The sequence below is a fragment of the Tinamus guttatus genome, unplaced genomic scaffold (assembly GCF_059628265.1).
Source record: "Tinamus guttatus ecotype Peru unplaced genomic scaffold, ASM5962826v1 Tinamus_guttatus_pri_ptg000254l, whole genome shotgun sequence".
Classification (NCBI taxonomy): domain Eukaryota; kingdom Metazoa; phylum Chordata; class Aves; order Tinamiformes; family Tinamidae; genus Tinamus; species Tinamus guttatus.
Genome location: NW_028288788.1, coordinates 1,161,759 through 1,183,929, shown reverse-complemented (window position 1 = coordinate 1,183,929; position 22,171 = coordinate 1,161,759). Strand labels below are relative to the sequence as shown.

At 48.0% G+C, this 22,171-nt stretch overlaps 1 protein-coding gene across 1 annotated transcript; it reads right to left on the bottom strand.

The window, feature by feature from the left end:
* Window positions 1-454: 454 nt before the first annotated feature.
* Window positions 455-18,891, bottom strand: ZAP70 (zeta chain of T cell receptor associated protein kinase 70). The gene is made up of 13 exons (XM_010214934.2): window positions 18,784-18,891; window positions 10,782-11,238; window positions 9,269-9,429; window positions 8,475-8,613; window positions 6,952-7,030; window positions 6,238-6,278; window positions 5,003-5,051; window positions 4,527-4,701; window positions 3,589-3,795; window positions 3,120-3,312; window positions 1,678-1,818; window positions 970-1,082; window positions 455-648 (listed from the first exon to the last, which is right to left on the bottom strand). Exons 2-13 carry the CDS (start codon window positions 11,181-11,183, stop codon window positions 525-527), a joined length of 1,824 nt encoding a protein of 607 aa, XP_010213236.1. The 5' UTR covers window positions 11,184-11,238; window positions 18,784-18,891; the 3' UTR covers window positions 455-524.
* Between the last annotated feature and the right edge of the window lie 3,280 nt (window positions 18,892-22,171).

Below are 22,171 nucleotides of genomic sequence, written 5' to 3'. Positions count from 1 at the left end.
GCTCCTCGCCGGCGTTGCTGCCCTTCTCTGCTGGTAGCAAGCAGCACACCAGCTTCCTGCCCTGCAGGGAGGGGATGAGGTGGCTCCTTCTCCTGTGTCCCAGCACATGCAAACCTCACCTGAAACGTGTTTGTGGTTTCCTGGGAAATTGTTCTTTTTCAAGGGATCTGGAGAAATCCAGGTTTGCTGAAGCCAGTACAGTTCTTCCTTAGTAAGCCTGGTAGGCGTTAAGCACTGCAGTCCTGAGATGAGGTTTTGGAGGTGGATAGGAAGGAACTACAATGTTCTGCGCTGTCCTGTGTGTGGTCAGCCTAGGGATGTAAATCATTGCTAGCTCTTCATATGTGAAGTTATGGTTGAGCTCCCCTGTGCGTTGTGGCAGACCCCAGTTTTTGGGAACTGCTTCAGAAACAAAACCAGCATAAGAGATTAAAGCAGAAATTTGCAAAGAGCCTTTCCAGGTCCCGCTGGCACTTGTTGAAACAAGCTCAGCAGAGTAGGTGTTGAGAGGCAGAGAAGAAAGCTCAATGAAGAGCTGCTTTTGACTTGTCCTCTATCTCTGACCCATTTTCTGTCTTGGTAGCAATACTGTAGTAGTAGGAGCGGATTGTGTTTTCCACGGAGAAGAACCCTGGACGTTCTTCCCATCTGCAAGGCAAAAAGGAAAAATATGGAGACATCAGAAAGGACAAAAGTGGGCTGGCATCCAAGGGAGAAGATACCAAGCACAGGTGGGCTTAGGAGAGAACAGCTGCTCAGTTGGATCAGGGCTCGGATGAGGAACTGAGACTTCTTCTGGGATGGAAAGGGACAAAGGCTGGGAGGCTGTGATATCTTCCAGGGTTGCCAAAGAAGTGTGTTGTTCATTAGGACTGGTGACTGAGACCAGGGCAGGAGATGCCATTTGCTTTATACTGCAACCCAGTGGACCTGCCACTCAGCAGAGAGATGAGCTAGGGAAAACCTTACCTGTAGATCCAGCACTGCTGCATGAGGGCGTACATCTCTGCCGGGCAGTCCACGGGGCAGTCCATGCGCTTGCCTTGCTCTATGAAACTGATGACCTCAGGGCCTTTCATCTTCTAGGGAAGGATCAAGGGGGAAAAGGTTTTAATGGAGATTGGTGTAGCAGGAGGGTCAGAGCAGAGAGATTGACTGGCCTTCTAACAGGCATTGAGCTGGCATCAGGTAGTGCTTTGAGGCTGTGTGCAACACACCCCAGGCACCCAGCAGCTGTGTCCAGCTCAGCCTCCAACCACCTCTTCCCAAGCCTGGGAAGAGCAAGAGTTGAGCAACAGTCTGTTCAGTTCAGTGAGTGGAAGAATCACGTGAAAGATATGCTTTGAATCATACCCAAATGAATTTTTGGTTTTGTTTCTGATTTTGTTTTCTGTTTCTTCTTGCAATGAACACAAAGCCACAGGATCCAAGCAGTCTAAATAGCTCCTTTCATAAAATAGAAATGAGTTGCTCTCCTTTCACCTCTGTCCAAGAATGGTCAGAGGATTCACTCAAGGAGTAAGAAATGGACATTTCAATGTACATCAGCCCATTTGAGAGGGGCAGTCTGCACTAAGACATCCTGCTGTGATGGATTGCTCAAACTCCTGAGCCATGAGCCAAAGCGAAACTGGTTTTCCTCAGTCTGCTCCGCTGCTCTTCCTTGTCATGCCTTACCTTATACGGTTTCTGCCCATAACTGAAGGCCTCCCACATGGTCACACCGTAACTCCATACATCACTCTTGCTGGAAAACTTGTGATAGAGGATGCACTCTGGGGCATACCATTTCAAGGGCCACTTTCCTGCTGTCCTGGCCTGTAGGAAAGCAAGGAAGAATGTTTTTATCCTGAGATGGATGGAGACACTACAGTGTGTGCTGTTCAAATCTGCTTGGCTAAATGCTTGAATCAGTCATTCAGTATTGCATGAGAATAACACACAAAAATCAATACAAAAGACTAAAATCCAGAGCCTTATAATGAAATAACTTTTGTGTCAGACCAGGGCTCAGTCTAACCTGAGCTGTTGTATTTCTTTTCAAGGATTGAAAAACAAATCTGGACTGTTTGAATCTGCACCTGAATCCAGACTGGGCACTAAATTCATCACAGTTTCAAAGGTGAGATACTAGGTAAGAATCTGTAACTCGTTGTAAGGGACTGGATCTCCATGTGAATATGGTGAGGGGATAAAATCCTCTCTGGTATGTGAGGGAAGGGGATCTACATGCTGCATGTCAGTTGGAATGGATGAGAAGTACCTTAAATGAATTTCTGTGTGTGCCCCAGATGAAGCATCCTTTTCTCCAACTGCCAGTGAACAGTTTGGGACACATTTTGTGGCTTTTGACTTCAGAACTTGATCCAAATGGCAGCCTTCCCCCATAAGTGCAGGGACATATTCAGCTGGAGCCCCTCCTGCCCTCAGTGTGCAGCTCAGGGCCAGCAGAGCAGCCGGCAGGGCCACCGCGGCGCTCTCCTGCCTCCCACACAGCTGCTTCCAGGCATTCCCGGCTCGTGAGCGTAGCAGCCTCTGCCCGCTGAAGTTAGGAACGGGCCTGCACGTGCTGCAGCTGAGCACTGAGGACAGGAGCTCTTCTGGGAGCAGAGGTGGCTGCAGCTCTGCCAGCAGGGCCCACGGCAGGAAACGCCTGCCCAGAGTCCAGAGCTGTCTTAGGCAGCTCCAACTTGGCCATCCTTGGGTAAAGGGTGCCCTCCTATGGTACCCACCTCTCTCCACCAGCACCCAGAGGGCCACCTGGGGAGCAGCCCGGCCCTGCACAAGGTGCAGACTACCAGAAGGATCTGCCCTGGCTCATTCGGAGCTGCCTTCTCAGCGCTCTGCTCTCGCTCCTCCCCAGTCTGCTCTCTCACGTCATTCCAGTGCATAGCACCCATCTCACTGCATTTGTGCCTGTTTCAATTTCCTCCTTGCCTCCTTATTCTGCTGGAGCTTTGCAAAGCCCCTTTTGAAGCCAGAACAGTGAGGACAGCCAGAATATGATATGGTCATGCAGCAGGGTTCCCAGGAATAAATCTGAGACCCTATCCTTGGGGGTCTCAGCTCCAATCCAGGAAGACTCTTTCTCTTGGATGCTTTGCAGAGCTTACGCTTACCTTGTAATAGCTGTCGTCAGCACCAAGAGCCTTGGAGAGTCCAAAATCACTGATCTTGGCATAATGCTGGTTGACCAGCAGGACATTTCTGGCTGCCAGGTCCCTGTGGACAAAGTTTTTTTCCTCCAAGTACTTCATCCCCATGGATACTTGATGCATCAGCTCCACAATATTGCTCACTGCAATCTCATCTCTGGGGAGGACAGAAGGACAATGCAGTAATAAAACTGTTGGACAGCAAAGACCTGTCATTACACTGCACAGCACAGCCCCCTCTGAAGTTTCTTGCTGCAAGAGAGAATGAACTAGATGTCTCTGCCCCAGATGCAACAGCTCCTATTACCTCACAAGAAAAGACACCTTTTGCTGTTACTAGCCTCCCCCCACATACAAAACCAGGCTCCCTTGACAGCAGAGTGTGATGAGAAGCGCAGAGAATCAGACAGTCATGGGTTTTTTTGGTACTCACTTCTTGGAGGCCAAGAACTTGTTGAGTGGCCCTCCAGAAGCCATCTCCATCACAAGCATCAGGGACTCTGCCTCACAGACCCCAATCATGCGGACAATATAGGGGTTGTCCAGTTGGTGCATGATCTGGGCTTCCTTCATCATTTCATCCTTCACTGTTTTCTCGTTGTTGCTCTTTAGGACCTTGATGGCCACATCAATCTGCTTCCTGCACAGTGGGCAAGAGAAACACACATGGGATGTATTAAGACACAGCTGACTTGTGTTATCATCACCAGGAATGGAGACCACCTCTCTGTGATACTGTTTCATCTCTCAACTGCAATCTCATTAGTCTATGTTGGTAGAGACCTGCCCTTCCCAGTTATCCCAGATCTACTAGAATGCTGAAGAGAAGAAGAAACACCCACCCTCACCCCTGCTGAGAGACCCACCCTCACCCTTGTTGGTGTAAGCTAGTATTTGCCATCTTAAAGCATGTCTTTAAGACATGCTTAAAGATTGCTAAGCTCTAATCACACTGAGATCAGCATCATCCTTGCCATTTTACAAGAGGGAAACCGAAGCACAGAGTGGAAAAAGGCCATCTTTATGGTCTCACAGAAGGCTAGTGCTGGAGCCAAGTATCACACATCTCAATCTTTTTCTTTCGCCTGACATGGATCAAAATGCCCTCAGGGACATGGACTTGTTCCGAGCCCAGCAAATGCCAAAATGGCATCCGATGCCATGAAACTTGCCGTGCAGATTACATCCCAGGGCCCCGGGGTTGTAAATTAAAGTCAGTGGAGAGCCACTGCTGACTTTCCAATGTCTCTTTTGTGCCTCTGGTCCGTTATCACTCTAGAATTTGTCTAGCTAAAAACTGTATGGCTGGGGACACTACTAAGTTCAGCCTGAAACACCCTGTTCCTCTGCATGCTTCAGGGCAGCACTCACTTTCTCATTTTGTAAACTCCTTTCTTGACACAGCCAAAGTTTCCTGCCCCCAGTTCTACTTCATCCATCATCAGGTGGTCTCTCTTCAGGAAGAGTTTCTTATCCTTCAGTTCCTCAGGGTCACTGTAAGGGCTCTCATACACACTGGTGTCCATTGGTAGCAGGCGTGACTTTCCTGCACATTCCCAAAAAATACAATTATTTATATCTGTAAATCATGTACCCTTCCCCTGCCCCTCCCCAGGTCACTGATTGGGAAGATCTCTAATCTTTTGACCAACTCTCATCCATGTTCCCGCGTTTAAACCTCGCTTCGTTTTGTAGCCTGTGGCCTCTTCTGCTTACAGCTGGAAGATGCAGGATGGAAAGAGTATTTGAAGCTTGATGGCTTCTGTGGCTTCCTCATGTCCTATCTTATAGTTTGGCTGATGGTGCCCACCCCTGACCTGCACTACCAGGTTTTCAGAAGTGCTCACCTATAGGCTCTGGTGTGTATCCATCTGCATTAAGAGTCCCAAGCTGCCTCTGAAAAAGAAACAGGGATAAAATGTGTAGTGCAAACAATGCCGTACAAGTGAAATGACTGTTTCAGCCTGGAATGGGGAAAGAAAGGGACTAGGACTCTGCAGCCAAGCAGAGTCCCAGCTGGTGACTTCTGCTAATTTGACATTAGGGTGGTATTGAGATGAGTTTTCCCTTCTAGGCCTGGCTGGCATGTAGCCACCACTGCAACTCCATAGCCAGAATGTGACCTGAGAGGGATTCCCTGCTGTGGACTCTGAGCACCATTCACCTTCTGTAACTTGGGCTAAGGACAGTGCAGAGTGAAGTAGGGAGTGCTCTGCATTTAGCCGAGCACGGAGGGCATGCACACATGACTGCATTTGCTCTGTCCCCCTTCTGCTTCCCCCATCCTAAAGTCTCCTGCAGCAGCTGGAGCCAAGTTTCTGCAGCCCGTTTTGAGACCATGAGCAAAGGGAAGGCAGCGGACGACTCAGCTTGCAGATGGCACACAGTGAGGAGTGGCCTCTGGGAGCAAACGCAGACACCGAATCCACTGTCAGGGAGCCCAAGCACACAGTCACAAAGCTGTCGCTGCAGCGTGGTACACATCTATCCAGCACAGCTTTGAACTTCTGCTTGCAGCAGAGCCACCACGACATGGGAGCCCACTGCAGATTGTGAAAGCTGTCTGAGAAGATGGGCAAATTCAGCGGGTCTTGATTCAGCCCCTGCTCACCTCTGGGATGGGCTTCTTGTTGAGCTCAAACTAGCTAGTTTCAACACTGCTTTGCACTCGCAGTGGTGGCTCAGTACAGACATACCCAGAGGCCAGGGACACAGAGGGAGCACAAAGACCCGGCCGGCAGCCAGCAGCCAGCAGCAAGGCTGAGTGTTCCCAGAATCCAAACGAGTCTTCCTGGCTTCTGCCTGGCAAGGAGGGCAGGGAGGAGAGGGCGCCCCGAGGACAGGCCTGCGTGTTGCAAGAAGCACAATACGGATGGAAACCATTTTCAGCTCTGATAGTAGCTGTGCCCAACTATTCCTCATCCCCATCCAAGCTGGAAAGGGAACAACATTGCAGCTGTCATTAATAGATTCCAGTCAAGTTATTCCCTTTACACAAGGGCAGAATTTTGTCAGCAAGCTTGAAATGTAATAACATGAAACCACTGAGATACCAATAGAAAGGACCTTCCCCAAGACTTACACTCATGGAGGGGTGCGTTGGTGGAACTGGTGCTGCAGAAGCTGTGAATCAGGAGAGAGACATTGTTAGTTGCTGCCTGTGCCGCAAGCAGGATCAGAGCATTAGTCCTTGGAAGACAGGAGTCTGATTCTCACCCACCCAAATGCCCCTTTTCATCACTTGAGCCCTAAAAGGTTTAAAAATGTGCATGGATTTGGACATTATTCCCAGACTGGCCTTCAGCAGAGGCGCAGGCTTGCTGGAGGGCCCTGAATTCTCTGATGGTCACAAAGCAGGGACTAGCTGAGTCCTTGAGGTCCAAAGGCAGGCACTGAAGAGGGATCTGTGACACTGGGGCCAGGGCCGAACTAACCCTTAGTTTGGGTGTTCAGCTCGAGAGACCCATCAGGATACAGATCTGCGGGATTCTTTGGTTCCAGTTGTCTAAAAATCAACTGATTTTAGGATTCTGTTTGGCAGCAGACATCCCTAATCCCTTTGCAGCATTGATTCCCAGTTCTGTTGCTGTCTTTTGGCCGCCCTAAGCCAGGTGATGATTTGCCCAGGCTGCCAGAACTGAGACCCCACCACTCCTGCTGATTGTGGAGCCTTCACTGTCAGATTTGAGCCAGAAGATTAGACACAGTGATGGAAATTTGTGTGGGTGCACCTCAAATTGACCCCACTTGGGCACTGAACCAAGGCCATGGATGTTACTCACAACTGTCAACTCACCTGGCATATTGGGGTTGGGACAGCTTTCCCTCAGGTAGTATATCAGTCCATCAGGTTTGAGTTTTAAGTATTCCACCAACTGGGAAGGAATCACAGGAAAAGGGAATTATTGAAAGGAGAAAAACATCTCTATTTTTGCAGGCAACATTTGTATCTTATGGTAATGTTTTCTCTGAGTTTATGGCAGGCAGGACCTCAGATATTTCTCTCTCTCCTATCGCTTCACACAGAGCTGTTGTTTACATAGAAGAAGTGTTTACATAACTCAATATCTGCCAGAACTGGGAAGAATCTGGGATGTTAAAGCGAAGAAGGACAAAATAAAAATTCCCCAGTAGTAGAGCTAGCTAGGATAGTTTCAGTGCAATTTCACTACCGACACATCCAGAAAGTTTTTAAAGACATATTACGCTCAGAAAACCCTGAGTGAGAAACCTTTTACTTCTCTGGAGATATTCTGGGGCTTGCTCTGTGGATCCAGGGCAGTTTTTCATTGCAACTCTTTCAGATTCAAGCACACCAGAGCCTTAAATCTCGATGGAGACTACCACACCGCCCCTAGGCACCAGACTGCAGAGTCTTTCTCTTCTCCTCTCATGTGCTCTCAGAAATTGGATGCCTGGCAATGCTCCACTTAAAAAGAAAATGTCCCAAAGTCTTTGTTTTCATTCAAATTCTTAGTGAAAACAGTCTTGGGAATTTTCAAAATTCAGCAAAATAGTTATTGCCCTCCAGACAGCCCAGCCCAGGAGGACACGTTCTCTACAGCAGCTTTCCACGGTGCTTTCCACGGGGAGGATGTGACTGTGCAGAGCAGGTCTGGAGAGGCATGTGGCACATAAACCATTCCAGGAGCTCCTGGGCCGTGTGTGCCGGCAGTAGGACTCTGCTTGTACAAGGGTTTTGAACATTGACCAAGGGAGCCAGCTGGGTTACTGAGATGTCATAGGCAGGTCACATTCCCCCCAAACTCTGCCTCATCACCCTCTGGGGTGGTGGGACTGTTGGCGAATTAGACCCATCTTCTGCCTCTGAACGTTCCCCTGAAGCCTCTGACCCTCTGGCGTGGTAGGATGTGTCTTGTGGGATTGGACCTTCAGTCTTGTAAAGGTTTTGACAGTTGGCTCAAGACTTGTGGCCTTCTCTATTCTATGCACAGTTTGGCAGTTTGAAGTGAAGAAGGAGAGCACTGATGCTCTTGTTTCATGGGAAAGACACAAGGCTAGTGTTAGACCTGAATGTAGTGGTAAGGCCAGTGCTATTTCAGAGCAGCTATGATGTCCTAGGCTTAGATCAACATAGCTAGGAGGGCACGTTGTTGCACAGAAATGCATGTAATGAGGTGAGCTGAGAGGTAGCCCAATCCAGGGGATATAAGGATTTCCTGGAATAAACAGTATATGTATGATCTTAAAGCTTCAGATAGCCTTTGATGTCCCCGAAGGCACAGGCAGCTCTATTGAAGGCAGAGTACCTTTACCTTACTAGGGTAGCAGTGGAGTCACCATCCCACAGTACGTTACCTGCCAGAGCGTGTCAAACTTGGTTCCCTCGGGGATGGAGTACTTTCCGGACTTGTCCTGGTCGATGCGGTAGTGATACACCGTTTTGCCATAGACAAGGGAGAGAGCATAGGTACCGTTTTCCCTTCTTTCTCTTAGCCTGGTAGGAAGGAGAACTATTAAAAGCAGTTCTACTTTTTTCCCAAGTTATTGTGGCTACAGAGTGGCAAGTCACTGGCTTGGCACTTGCTAAGGTCTCTTGGACCTCACTGTTAGAATTGCCACCATCCTCTGCCTAGATGAACATCGTTCACCTAAATACTCTTGCTCCTCTTCCCCATCCACTCCAGCTGATTCTTCCTTTCCCTCACTCATTCAGGAGATAATTCAATTAAGGGCTGTCTCACCTCTTCAAAAATACCAGCATAGAGTCCTTGCTCTAGCAGAGCAAATGATTTCTCCTGGGTTTGGCTGGCCATACAGTGTCCCCATTTCAGTGTGCAAGGTCTTCTTCCACTGAACTCTATGTCTCATATCAACCTTTGCATTAACAAGCATACTTAATATAAACATATAAACATCAGAAATGTGTAAAGCTCAAGACTGGCTTTTCTTGGAGAGCAGACACCATTTGGGTGATGGTAGGGTTGGGGTGAGAGACCCTCTCTTTCAAAGAGTGTAAGAACAGCCCAACAGTATCGAACTAAGTCCGAAGCTAAGTCTCTTCTTACACATGAAACAAAACTAGAGGGTAGCGGAGGTGAGGAAATGGTGGTGATGCCAGGGATCATGGCATCTCCCAGGGTTTTACTTACAGAAATTTCCCATCGGGTTGTGCTCCAGAGTAGAGCCTCCGTTCAGCTTCATCCCGAGCAATGTTGCCATGATACCAGGGCATCCTCTCATGGGCAGTGGTGGCAATGAGTTTCTCTACCTGCGGAGCCTGACTTATAATGGCCTGTTCAAGTGCATCCCCCTGGAAGAAAATGAGATATTAGACTCTCTGCAACTCTGCTGTGGTTGTTGCATGGCTTTAATATGATTTATTGTGCAATTTTTCTCTTTGACAGATGGCACAGGAAGCTTAGGAGATCTCGTCTGTGACTTTAATTACGCCTATAGGAATACTGGCTTGAGTTCTATTCTGCTGCAAAACAGAGTTATTCATTTATCCAAACTGATCTTATCCCTTGTATGCATCTGCAGAGCATTGACTTGCTGATGAGGGAAGAGAAAAATCATCACGTTCACGGGGGGTTCCTAGCATCATGTTTGAGGGGTGTCTTTCAGCCTTGCATTCATGGGAGAGGAGGATCCCATTCTGGTGCCTCTGCCTTCCTGGCTGCGCTCTGTCCTCATATACTAGAACCTGTCAAGAGCTGTGCAATCTGGAAATCATGCGGGATACCCAAAATTAATTTTACTGGGCCAAACATCTATAAGCAGTTGCATTTTCTTTCATTTGCCAGTAGATGGCAATGCCCTTTACATTATCTACCAGCATTCACAAATCTGCTTCCATGGAGACAACCTATAGATATCATCTTGTCAAGTACCTTTGATCTCAAATAGGCTGAACTGAAAGATCTTTCCAAGAGAGGATCCATAAGGAGCCTGCATGAGCCATCTTTCTGAAAGGGACTGAGTAGCTACTGTTGAAATGACAGTAGAGGGAAAATAATTAAGTGGCTGCCGGTGTGACTATTTTCAGAGTTTGTATCACTATTTATTACAGTGTACAACCAAGCGTAGGAATTTCTGTAGGCATTTTTAAATTTAAATGTCAGGCCTGGTCCAGTACCTCAGTCAAAACCTCTATTGATTTCAAACAGCGAGGAAAACCTGAGCAAGAGTTTGAGCCTCTTTGCTTTGTACCTCCAACACGACCTTACGGAGGCCCAGATGCCTTTGTGGAAAGCAGTGCTCTAAGTACAGTGCATGTCCAGTGAGCTGCAGAGAAGCAACTGGCACAGGGGGAAATGCCCGTGCAAAGCCTGCCATGAACTGTAATGTGCTGCAGAGCAGACACAACACTAATTGTTATGAGAATGAATCTGAAAGCTTAGGAAGATGTTCAGATCTGTGTCTGAAGACAAAACTTCAAAAATGTGAGAGATTTAGGACTCCTCTAAATGTCAGCAGCCTCTGGGAAGAAGGGCCTTGCTTTAGTATGATGATCTAGACCATAATTTAGTATCGTGATCTAGACCATGATTTAGTAGAAGAGGAGGAAAACAGAGAAAAGATCAGGGTCAGCCTGGTAAGCTGCAGTAATCCCCAGGGAGTTCCTCTTGCACAGTCCCCACCAGCACTGGCAATGGGCAGTACCTCCAGTTTCCACGTCTGCCGGACGTACTCGCGCACCATATTGTCCCTCATGCTGTCGAAGACGCCGGGCTGGGGCTCCACACCACTGGGGCGGTTGCAGGGCTTGCGGAGGGGGCAGCAGAGCCCGTCGGCGTCCTTGGAGTAGAACTCGCAGAGCTCCTCTGGCCCGCAGTGCGCCTTGCCGCCCGCGATGGCGTAGGTGCCGTTCATGTGGCGCTCGATGGAGTAGTGATAGAACTGCAGGTTGCAGACCATGGAGAGGACGTACCCCCCCAGACTGCGCAGGCATTGCCGCAGCAGGAACAGGCCGTCCGACATGCCTGCCAGCTTGAGGTACTCCTCCGCCTCCGAGCGGGCAATGCTGCCGTAGTAGAAGGGCAGGTGACCTGCAGCATCGGGCATCTCGGCACGCTTGCTGGGGCTGCTCGCGGCGGCTCAGACGCTGCGGCTGCTGCTCCTGAGAGAGAGAAGCAAAGTTTTCCCCTGAGACGTGATACTGCAGCGAGATTCACATGAACGTTTCTGGAATTCAGGCTTTTCTGTCTAGAGGTTTTTCAGCTCTCAATGGTCTATTTCTAGAGAGATGCAAAGAGTGCATGCGTATTCCTGGCTGGGGAATCCCACACAGAGATCCCTTTATCAGGCCCTGAACTGAGCCAGAAAGCATATTCAGAAAGTCATCAGACATTGATTTAAAGTTTTCAAGTAATAAGGAATCCACCCAACCCATAGTGGGTTGTTTCAGTGGTGAATTACCTTCACTAATAAAAATGTGCTTCCTACATCCATCCTGAAGTTCTTTACTTTCTATTTCCTACCATTTTCTCTCACAATAAAAGGAAATTCTTTTCTTCTCCAAAAAATTAGTTTTGCCATGAGAACCTACTAAGGCCAAACCGTAGATGGATTAAGATTAGGATGTTAGACAGACAAACATGTCCGAAAAACATTTAAATACGCAGTTGCACCAAACACAACAGGAGTTAAAGGCTAAACCAAATTGTCTCTAGGAAGATATTAACCACTAGCTAACAGGACTGAGGAAAAATCGTGGATACCTTCGATGCACAACAGCCTGAGAAGAGAAAGGAACCTACCACCTTGCTGCGGCGGCACCAGTTCTCGGGAGGAATCCAATGAGAGATGGCACTTTCTTGACTGAGTCATTGCAGAATCCCTTCTATAGGTTTAAGAGCTATAGGTTTTGCATTGAATCGTCTTAAAATCCCACCCACAAACTGAAGGTAATTTCCGGTGATTAATGGAAACATTACCGGATTTGGGGGGTCTCATTTTTTCTCAGGAGCCTGATATATTTTTGATTATATCATTGCGCAGATGCTGGTCCCAACAAGAGCTGTGTATTTGACTCCCTTGGCAGTTGCTGCAAACACATCAGCCACATTAAGAGTAAAGAAAATCCAGGTCCATGGCCAATTCTCTGGGTATTCGCCCTAATTCTTCCCAATGTAACCCTCATTTAGGAGCCACTGCCTGACCGACTGCTGTCACAGTGCTGTTTCAGAACTGACCTGTTCTCTCGGGCATGGGTTGGACCTGTCACTTCACTGAGGACCAGGCCGACTTTGCGTTATAAGCCGGCTTGCTTTAGACTCCTAAGTAGCATTAAAAACAGGGCTACCTGTTACCCTCCAGGTCCACTGGAGTTTGGAAAAGTTTCACTGGTTACCTGAGGGGTATCAGTAGATACAGGATGAGGATTAAGAGGAAATTGCTCAGGAGAAACCATCCAGCTGCACATACGATACAACAGCGAAGACCTGTGGGGAGCTGGACTTCAAGCAATCGTGCTCTTTTCTACCTATTTGTTTGTTGCCTCATTAAGCCCAGAAGTGGCCTTGTGATGAGAACAGGAAAGGAACGCAGACTCAGCGGAGGAGGCATTTTACTAAAGCAGGAAACCACAACAGGAAGCCGTCAGTGGTGTTTGCAACTTGGGTACAGGACTAGAGCGAACTGTTTCAGGCGCAGCACGAATAACCCTGAGTTGTGAAGCCCTTTCAACCAAATTCATGAAACGAGGCAGTGCCGGGGCTTGGCAGAGCTGCCAGCCTGGAACCCAGACAGCAAACGAGAACACCCTGGAGCTCAGACACTAGCTGGAGTTGTGCTTGGAACCAAAGCCAGCATCCTAGCAGCATCGTCTGTGCTCCTTTAGTAGTGCTCCAAGCATTAAAAAAAGCAAACGTGGCATCCCTCAGGTTCAGCTTCTGTCAGGCCTGCCAGCCCTCTGCCTGGTCCCTGCTTCCTGCTCAGGGCGCATCCAAGAGAGAGTGTTGAAGGATGTGAAGGTGAGGATTTCAGATCCTGATTTTGAGGGCAGAAGCAGGCTGATGAGTCAAGCTCACGAGTCAACGAGGAGGAAGTTCTGAGTGGGCACTGGAGGATTGAAGGGCTTTCTGCCTTCTCATATACTGCTAATTTCCACTAGCTACCTGGGTGAAACAGTGTAAGGTCTAATGACGCTGTACGCAAATGCATTGATTCCCTTTTCTGAAAAGCCCAGGACCAAAACATCACAACAAATGGAACATGTCTGAAAAACCATGAAGTCAGGTGAAAATGAGATGGCAGAAAGATGTTGGCCTCTGCTGAGAGTTTCCACGAAGTTTCCAGTTGCTTCACAGACCGTTTTTGTTACAGACTGGTTGTCTTCTCCAAAACTAGTGAGGAAACCCTCTTTGAGGGGTTCATTATAAGTCATGCCTGACCCAGGCATGAGAAGGCCAGCTCAGGTCACACCACCAATTTCATGCTACTTTTCAGTGCCACAAATGAACCCTATTCTGTGGTCTTTAAGAAATTTCCCAAGCCCCTTGCCATGATGATTTATAGCACTTGTGATGCTCTCACTTTAAAAAAAAAGTCTGCCCTATTGCAACTCTGTTTCTGTTGTCAGTATCCCAGCCCAGGGCCTTCTGGTTATAGCTAAGCTCTTACCCAAACTCTGCCTTACGGAATTAAATTCTGTTCCTTAGCATTGGCTCTATGTGGGCCTGAACAACGATGATACAACCTGAACAGACTCACACACACCTTAAACAACTTTGTTTTTCCTCCCTGTAAAATGTAGACAAGAATGAGAACGGACCTCATGACTTTCATGTACATGAACTAGAGTCTATAAGAAGCTGCACACCCTCCACTACCATTGGTTTCAAATAGTACAACATGATTTTTCCAGCACCTGCTCAGTCTGTGTCCCTCGGGCTGCAGCAAGGAGAAGAGCCTGCAAATGAGAGCACGTGTAATAATGACCACATCTGCAAGTTGATGTTATAATGCACCGAAGAAAAACAGCACCCACGCAAAAAAACACAGTCAGAACCACACACTGTGACACACAGGAAAGCCAGGCAGGAAGCTATTGAGATGTCAGTCAATTAGGACTATATATAGTTGGCCACTTGCTTTTATTTAGATCAGACAAGATCTGTCAGGAACTGGTGTGATTTTGCAATTTCTCACAAGAGCAAATCCATTTTGTGCTGCGCCCAGGGCAATCCATGAGAAGCAGCAGTACCAGGGAAGCAGGAGGAAGCACTGGCAAATTTCACATACTCTTATTTTCTGTTTCAATATCATGGTAGCCACAACCCTTCCTAGTGCAGCTTGGCTGCCTGGATGGTCCCTTTAAGGTAGCAGGGGGCCAGTCTGCCCCGTGCGGCCCTGGGGGAGGGAAGTAAATGTAACTGGGAGGGCTGGAAGCTGGGAGTCCTGGGATAGGAAACTGCAGGGCAGGAAAGGGGCCATGAGGCAGGTAGGGGCTTTGGGGATGGTGGTGGAAGGCCGAGGTTTGGTTCTTTGTGGGGGGGAGCAGCGCTTCAACAGGAGGATGGTGGGGGTGAATGTAAAAACCCGCCGTGTGTTCACAGCGCTGCTGGAAGGTCAGGGTGGGCTGCCCGTGGGAGCTGGGGGCTCCCGCCCCTGCCGTGTCCCAGGGCGTGTGCGGGGAGGCTGCCCGGGCCGTGAGGCTGGGCCTGCAGGTTGATCCATGGGCTGGGGGTTAGTGCAGGGCACTGAGCACCAGGAAGGCTGGGGGAGGCCCTGGGGGGCTGGTGCTGAGGCTGGTGCCCGTGTGGGCGCTGCCTGGGGCAGCCACGGCAGAGAGCAGCAGATGAAGCTGCAGCGAGACCAAGCTGGGGCAAAGGAGGCAGCTGCTGATTGAGGCTGCTGAGGATCTCTCAGCTTGCATGGAGTTGAAGGGTAGAAATTATCCCCATGCCCTCCCTGCCTGCCCCTTGTTCAGTCCCCCAGGCCGCAGCCACTGTGGTCTGGTGTCCACAACTGCAGTGGAAACATCCCAGGAGGCCCCCCTTGCTACCCCAGGTCGAGGCAACTGCTGGCATCATTAGTGCTAAGGTGAGGGTGAGGGCACCACTCAGGCTTGCATCTGTGCTAGGACTTGTAAGTGTCCCCTGCAACTTCTCCTGCCAGAATCTCAACTCCTGGATCTCCTTCTGATGCTTGTGACTTGACCTGAGAACTTAGCTTAGAGCAGAGAGCCTGGCTAAAAGATGTCTAACATGCAGAAGGATTTCTCTCCGTAAACCCTCCTTCCTAGGAGAAGCTGACAGTGGGCAAGAGGATGAGCTGCAGGCGGCTGATTCCCAGAGCTCTGGCTGGAGGCAATCCAGCATTATGGGTGTCTGGGAAAACATCTGCCTCTGGTGCTGCTGTGATCAGTGTGGTGGATACCACAGTGCCAAAGCTGAGAGGCTGCTCTTTGGGGTGGAGGTGCCCATTTTCCCAGAGCGCAGAGTTTGGGGATGAGATTTTACTATTTAGAAACTGGTAAAGTAATTTTAGCCATTCAAAAGGAGGGGAAGATGAGGCCAAATGAATCTGAGTTCTTGTCCTGGGTGACTTACTTTAAGGGTGTATTCATTTTTCTTCATACTTGTAACAAAAGATTTAATATGATTTTGACTGAAATAACTATTCTAAAGAGAAAAAAAATGGAACTTACTTTGGATTGTCTTGGTGACACTTTAAGTGTTCTTGCTTAGTGCATGAATTCTCTTTCGGCAGTCCATAGCAGCTATTTCCAAGGCTTCCTCATACCTCCTTGTGTTCCTGGCTACAACTGTTTTCTTAATCTCCCTGCTCACTGCTTAGTAAAACCTCAACTACCAGCCACTTGCTAACACTAAACATGTGGGAGTTTATGAAAGCATGAGCCCATATACATTTGTTTGACCTATAAGCAGCATTCTATCTGTTTGCATTTAAAGATAATCATCTTTCCTGCTTATCAGTGAGTATTACTGATTCAGTCCTACCTGAAATGGTTCTGTTGACAGAAACCTCACAGGAAAAACTCCCCATTTCTGCTGGACTCCTGTGCTGTGACTTCTGCGAGGGACCTTGTCTGCTTTTACTGTGATGGAAGCAAGTCGGTAAGTCCAAGCTGCCCATGGATCTCTGGCCACGTGCCAAAATCTTACATCTACCTCTTTCACATTGAAGTGGCACATGGGATGCATTTGGCCCCAATAATAAATAGTCCTTTTTGAAGGAAAATGCCAAACTTCAGTTTTCCCTGGTCCCAGAAAGAGGCCTGGTGCAATGCGCTCGGTGCAAAGGTGCCTAGAAATAACAGAACCATTCTGAGCATGGAGGCTTTGGAAAGGGCTTCTGTGGAGATGAGTAACTTCCTTCCCATCCCCTTCCAAATCTTTGGCTAAGCTGTGGTGCCAGCCAGGTCATAGTGTTCCTGGAGATGGAAATAAGGAGTTGCTGTGCTCAAATGCTTGTGGCTTTGGTCTATAAGGAACCTGTAGGATAGAAGCAGTCAGGGCTGCCTCCGTGGTGTAACCACTGGTTGAGTTTCCTATGCCTCTTTCCAGGCAGGATCTGGGCTAACCAGGCTGCCCTAAGTCCCCTTAGCTCTTTAATTTCCTTATTTCCAAGGGCCTGTGAGCTTGCTTACAGTTGGTGTTTATGAAACCTAAGTAGGAGCACATTGCTCACATTTCTTCCCACAGAAGCAGCCCAGAGGCTCAGGGATGCTGTCTGCCACCTCTGCTCACATCCTGCAGCTCCCCCTCTGAGCCTGCCCAAAAGGTGAGGTTGCTCATCCTTCTCAGAAGGGGAGAAATTGTGCATAGAGCACGGAAAAACGATGACACGCTTGTTTGGTGCAGTCAGATGGCAGTAAAGGCCTGAGCTCATTCATATCCTGCTGGGGCCTTGTTTTCCTCGTGTGGTTATTTGCCAAATGCTAATGAGCGGAAGCAGTTTTTGCTCCTATAACTTTGAATGCAGGAGGCCAAGAGGGGGCTGGGGAGGGAGAAGGCCCCTGCATGGGGGCCTTGTGCGTGTAACTGTCTGCCCAGCTTGTTCAAGCTGTTGCTGTAGCCTTGGGGACAGCGTGAGGCAGAATTCGGTGGTTCCTAGCAGGAAAGTAGGAGAGATGCTGCTGCATGACACGGGGTGAACTCAGACCAGCAGACGGCCGTCCTCTGAGCCCCAACACAGCCCAAACTTTGCTGCAGAAAGTACCAGTGGGTCTCCAATGGTACATGCAGACAGCGCTCTGTAGTGACATGGAGGAACTGAACATGTGCTCTAGGTGTCCCTGCTGGAGCAGGGGGGTTGGACTAGATGATCTCTAGAGGACCCTTCCAACCTGAACCGTTCTGTGATTCTGTGAATATGTGAACTTCCCCCTATTTTACACGCGGTCCTGCCAGCCGTGCTTCACGTGACACCTGTCTGAGTAAAACCAGACTTAGCCTAATATGCACTGGGAAACAGATGGCCACAGAGCTGACTCTAAATGCCCTTCCAATTAGTTCTGCCACTAACCAAAGGAAGTTTTGGCTATATACTTGGCTCTTTCTCAAGAAAAAAAAATACACTGGTTCTTTAAATAGTGCTGCTTTTTTTCCAGGAAAAGATCCTTAAGCAAGAGTGTATCCTAGGATAGGAGTCTGGCAGCCCCTGATAAACTGGAATGTAAAGAATCATATTCATCCTAAAAATGATGCATGCAATAAGAGGCATGGAAGAAACTAACTGAATGCGACACTTTGTTTAAACTCAATCTGACATTTAGTATTTCAGAAACACCCAGGGCTCTGTCTCGTGAATCCTGCAGTGACTGAGCTTTTCCCTCAGCTTCCCAGACACCAAGTTAGAGCAGATTTTGAAACCTGAATTTGAGTCCTCACTGATTTAGGGAACCCCTGCCACCAATATAGCCACCTTTCCTCCCCTGCCAAGTGTCCCTGACTAGCAGCTTCCCTTTTGGGGTGACTTTTGAATAGCTGGAGTGCTATATGGGCCTATGGGCAGGAGAGACACTGTCTGAAAGAAAGCAAAGTCATTGTGTTGCCCCAGTGTGAGAGGTCCTGGGGTGGCCTGTGCTTGTCTGCACTGTGTTGATTTGATTTTGCAAGGCTAATGGTTAAGCTCCTACAAAAATACCCTGCTGATCCCTTGTACAGCCACTGAAAACACTTCTGGCTCTGGATCTGTTGGTCTGGAACAACTTTTAATTAGGGCTAATTCTGGTGCATAGAAAGCTTCCTGCTTAGTATCCACGAGTGCTCTTGGGGTTTGCTAAATCAGCTGTGGGTCATTGCCGCTAAAGAGATGATGCCAAGATACATACTGTAGGGACAAGTGAGCAGAGAACCAAGTGTCTGCATTTACCTGCCACCCAAACAGCGTTTGGAGCTAACTTTGGTGCTTCAGCAGGATCATCTGTCTTGGAGCACAGGAGGTGGATTTGTGGGGCCAAGACTGCAGTATGGTGTGTATGTGGCAGGGGAGGGCAAGGGCTCTGATCCTTTCTGTTACCAGGCCTGCCTTGACTTCCTTGTAAAGGGCTTTGGAGAATGCAGGGCCAAGATAGAGCAAGCTGTCAGCAAGTCTGTCATGTCCTGCACCGGCCTGGGTCTTTCTGATGGTGCTCAGCAGGTTTCAGGCCTGCTAAGGAGGGCGGATGCTATTCTGAACAAAATGCATTTCTCACCTCTGCCCCTCTTGCTGCTCCAGGTGATGAAGTGATTGCCAGAACTGTGTTTCCAACCACAAAATGACCCAGTCCGGAACCTTGTGTTGTTTCTGCACATTTAAAAAAAAAAAATCTGCCTTTGTGTTTGCATTTGCCACTTAAAAATAAGTGTAATGGCTGAGTGTAGGGCTTGGCAACATTTTAATGCTCTCCAATACCTAGAGATTCCGTAGAAGATCCCAGCCACCCTGTGTGCTGCGTTCGAGTGCAGTCTTTGTCCTGAGAAGCTCAAGTAGAAAAGGCAGGGTAGGAAGGACGAGGGGTGAACTGAGAAGAGGAGGGTTGTTGTGGCCATAGTTGTAGCCAGACCAGATGTGTTGTACAGCTCCAAAGAAGCCTTGTTCCTTGGCTCTTGGGGTACTGGGCTCTGCAGCCACTGGGTTATAATGTCTTTCTGATGGGGGAGTTTATTTCTGTACTGAAGTGCACAAAAAAAAATTACTGTCCTTATTTTTAACTACATGATACCTAATAAATACTCCATAAATACAGAAATCACACTGGGGTTTGACAGTCACCTCCCACTTCATAAAATCATGTTAGCTAAACCACATATCTACAGGTGCTAGTTGGTGCAGCAGTTCAAAGGCTTAAAATAAAAATCAGAAGGAGCAAAAAACTCAGATTAGCCTTTTTTGGTTACTGGCAGCCCTTCCTTGTGAAGGAAAGAACTGAGCTGGGCAACTCGGTGCTCTGCTTGGGATGCTGTTGGGATATGCTGGGAAAGGAGATAGCATGGATGGGCTCACCCCTCTACTGGCTAACTTTCAAGTCAAGAGTTGCTCTCAAATGCTTCAAATCAGTAAAAACTTGCTGATTTAGTGGAAATGGATTGCATCTGACATGCAATTTCAGTCCTTTAATCATGCCTTAATTTAGTTTCAAGAGGAAACGGTTAGTGTGTCTCGATCCATACTCTCTGCGTGCTGACCATGCGTTTTCCTCTGCTCTTGTGCTTTGATCATTGAGCTGTTTCACATGGTAGATGCTGTCAGATGCCAGCAAGCTATTAGTCTTCAGTATTCTGCAATACAACCTCACTTCTCATGTCTACTACTATATTAAGGGTATTTTAAGTATTCTCAGTTTGGACAATATCTCTTCTCAGATATGACACTCTTACTTCTATAGCCCTCCTTAACAGTCCTCAGGGTTTGAGACTATCTCAGAGTAAGAGTCTAGAGATACATTCTGTAAGCATTGCTAGAAGGGATTTAGGCAGGCAAAAGTATAAATATCCAACTCAGAATTTGGCTACAATACAAAAGCTAACTTCTGTGCTTGTAATAATTGCCACAGGCTTTCTAATGACCATGAATCACCAGGGTTTCTCAATCTCCCTGAAAATCCAAGCAAAGTGGTCTAGCAGCACTTCTAGACAGGACAAAATGCTTCAGACATCTGGTGTTTGCCATTGGTGTTGCAGCTATAGCCTTTGCTTTTATGAACACCTATTGCTGTAAGTGCAGGGAGTGAAAGTTTCTAGGTGGGGAAATAGCCAGCAGAGCATTGGTGCCCTCGTTACTCTTTAAGAATAATATGATGAGCTGTGTTTACACATAACAGATCAAAACCAAATTGCAATAACCTTCAAAAAAGATACCACTATGTGGTATGGTTCCAGTGCTAGTGATCCCAGCACCTTGGTACTTTTGAGGTTACTTATTTCAGTTACCATTCTAATCCTGGGAAGAGACATAAATCCAGCACAAATTCAGGATAGAGCAATAAAAATGAAGAAGGGCTGGATGAGACTGATAAATGAGTTCCTAATGCTTAGGAACTGAGGTTGCCCATGGTATCTTCTCCAAGCAGGACTGGCAGAGGGGAAACATGACAGCTGTCTACAACCATCTGAACAGCATGATCATCTTTTGGAGAGAAAAAGCTGTTTTGCATGCTCTGTTAAGATGAGGATAAAAGATATTAATTTGTGGAAAGTAAGTCTGATCATCAAGAAACATTTCCTAATTATGAGATCCATCACAAGATCCATCAACGTGTGGAACAGTGTTTCCAGGGGAAGTAGTGGAAGTCATTGCTAGCTGTTTAAAACTGGATCAGAAAGTGTACTATAGGGAACAATCCCCTACTGGCAGGAAGAAGCTGGGATGAGTAATAGGACTTTCCCATATCTAATTTCTGCAATTCTGAGTTCCATTTAAGGAAAATACTTTTAATTTCTCTCTGGCCAATGTAATTTCCAGTTCAGTCAGTGCTCCATGGAAAACTGAAACACTGAATGTAGAAACACTACTTCCAGCGTTGACACCTTTGGTGGTCTTTTGCTGGACATCAGTTTGCAATGAGCATGAAGTTCTCCACTTGCCGACAGTCTGGGGGTTGCAAGGAGAGCAGCAGATGTTTTCTTGCACTACTTTCCTGTAATATGGCTCAGCTGTCGTCTATGTGACTGACAAAGGTGGAAAAAATAGTTCATTCTTCATGGTCTGGTGAGCTCTTAGTGTTTGCCTTTTCTACAGAGTCAATGGGAGGTGACATTAGTCAATGTCTGCTCATGCTCTGTCCCTTGGTACAAAAATTACTTTGAACTAAACTTGCGGCTGAACATCCCCTTGCAAGCACCCATGTCCTTTCCCCTGTTGGACACAGGGCACTGAAATGAACAGCAAAGGGTTAGCAGTATCTTCCAGAAAATCCTCCGGTCACTGCTAGCTTTTCCTTCTCTCTCCTGCAAACTCCCCTTGTCAGCTCAACACGCTGACTGCTTCTATTGTCGGATGCCAATAACCCATCAAAACAAGTTCCCCGAGGAAGGACATCATGGTCCAAGGCCCAGGGCTTTGTAGCACAAAGCCCTCCAGGTTGCTGGACTGCATCCAGTCATGGTGGGGACGGGTTGGGCGTTCCTGTCTGGCAGTTGTTTGGGGAGTTGTTAGCAGAACTGTTGTTCTCAGCATGGTTCATAGTGCAGGGGGCTCTGCGGCAACATTTAGGTGCAGATAGGCTTTTCTCCAGCAGCCTCAGCAGAGAGCAAGTGGGAGTTGGTTCAAGTTCTGGGGAAGCCTGTTCCCCGGCAGCCGTGCAGGGCATGTCCTGCCCTGTGTGGGCCCAGGCTTCACGGCTGAGTTCTCACAAGTGCCCTGTGCTGTTTAACCTTGCCCTTGAATGTGATTTCAGAGAGCTGCAGAGCGCATTGAGTAACCCCCAAAGCTCTGCTGTGCCTCGGACACCTGCTGCACTTGCTCTCTGTGACGATAAGGCTTTTCTTTACTCCTGTGTGATCCTGCATTGAAACTTTATTCCTCTGGACAGTCTCTCTGGGCTTCTTTCCCTGTACAGTACAAGGGTGGTGTTTTGGCTGGCAACCTGTCCCACCAGTTGT

What these genes read in the sequence shown, in the direction of transcription:
- ZAP70 (XM_010214934.2), bottom strand. Translation starts at nt 11,183, where the DNA reads ATGCCCGATGCTGCAGGTCACCTGCCCTTCTACTACGGCAGCATTGCC. An exon ending in CAACCCGATGGGAAATTTCT is followed by an intron (nt 8,614 to 9,268) that starts GTAAGTAAAACC and finishes CCTTCCTACCAG; the next exon opens with GCTAAGAGAAAGAAGGGAAA. An exon ending in GGAGTTTACAAAATGAGAAA is followed by an intron (nt 3,796 to 4,526) that starts GTGAGTGCTGCC and finishes CCCACTGTGCAG; the next exon opens with GAAGCAGATTGATGTGGCCA.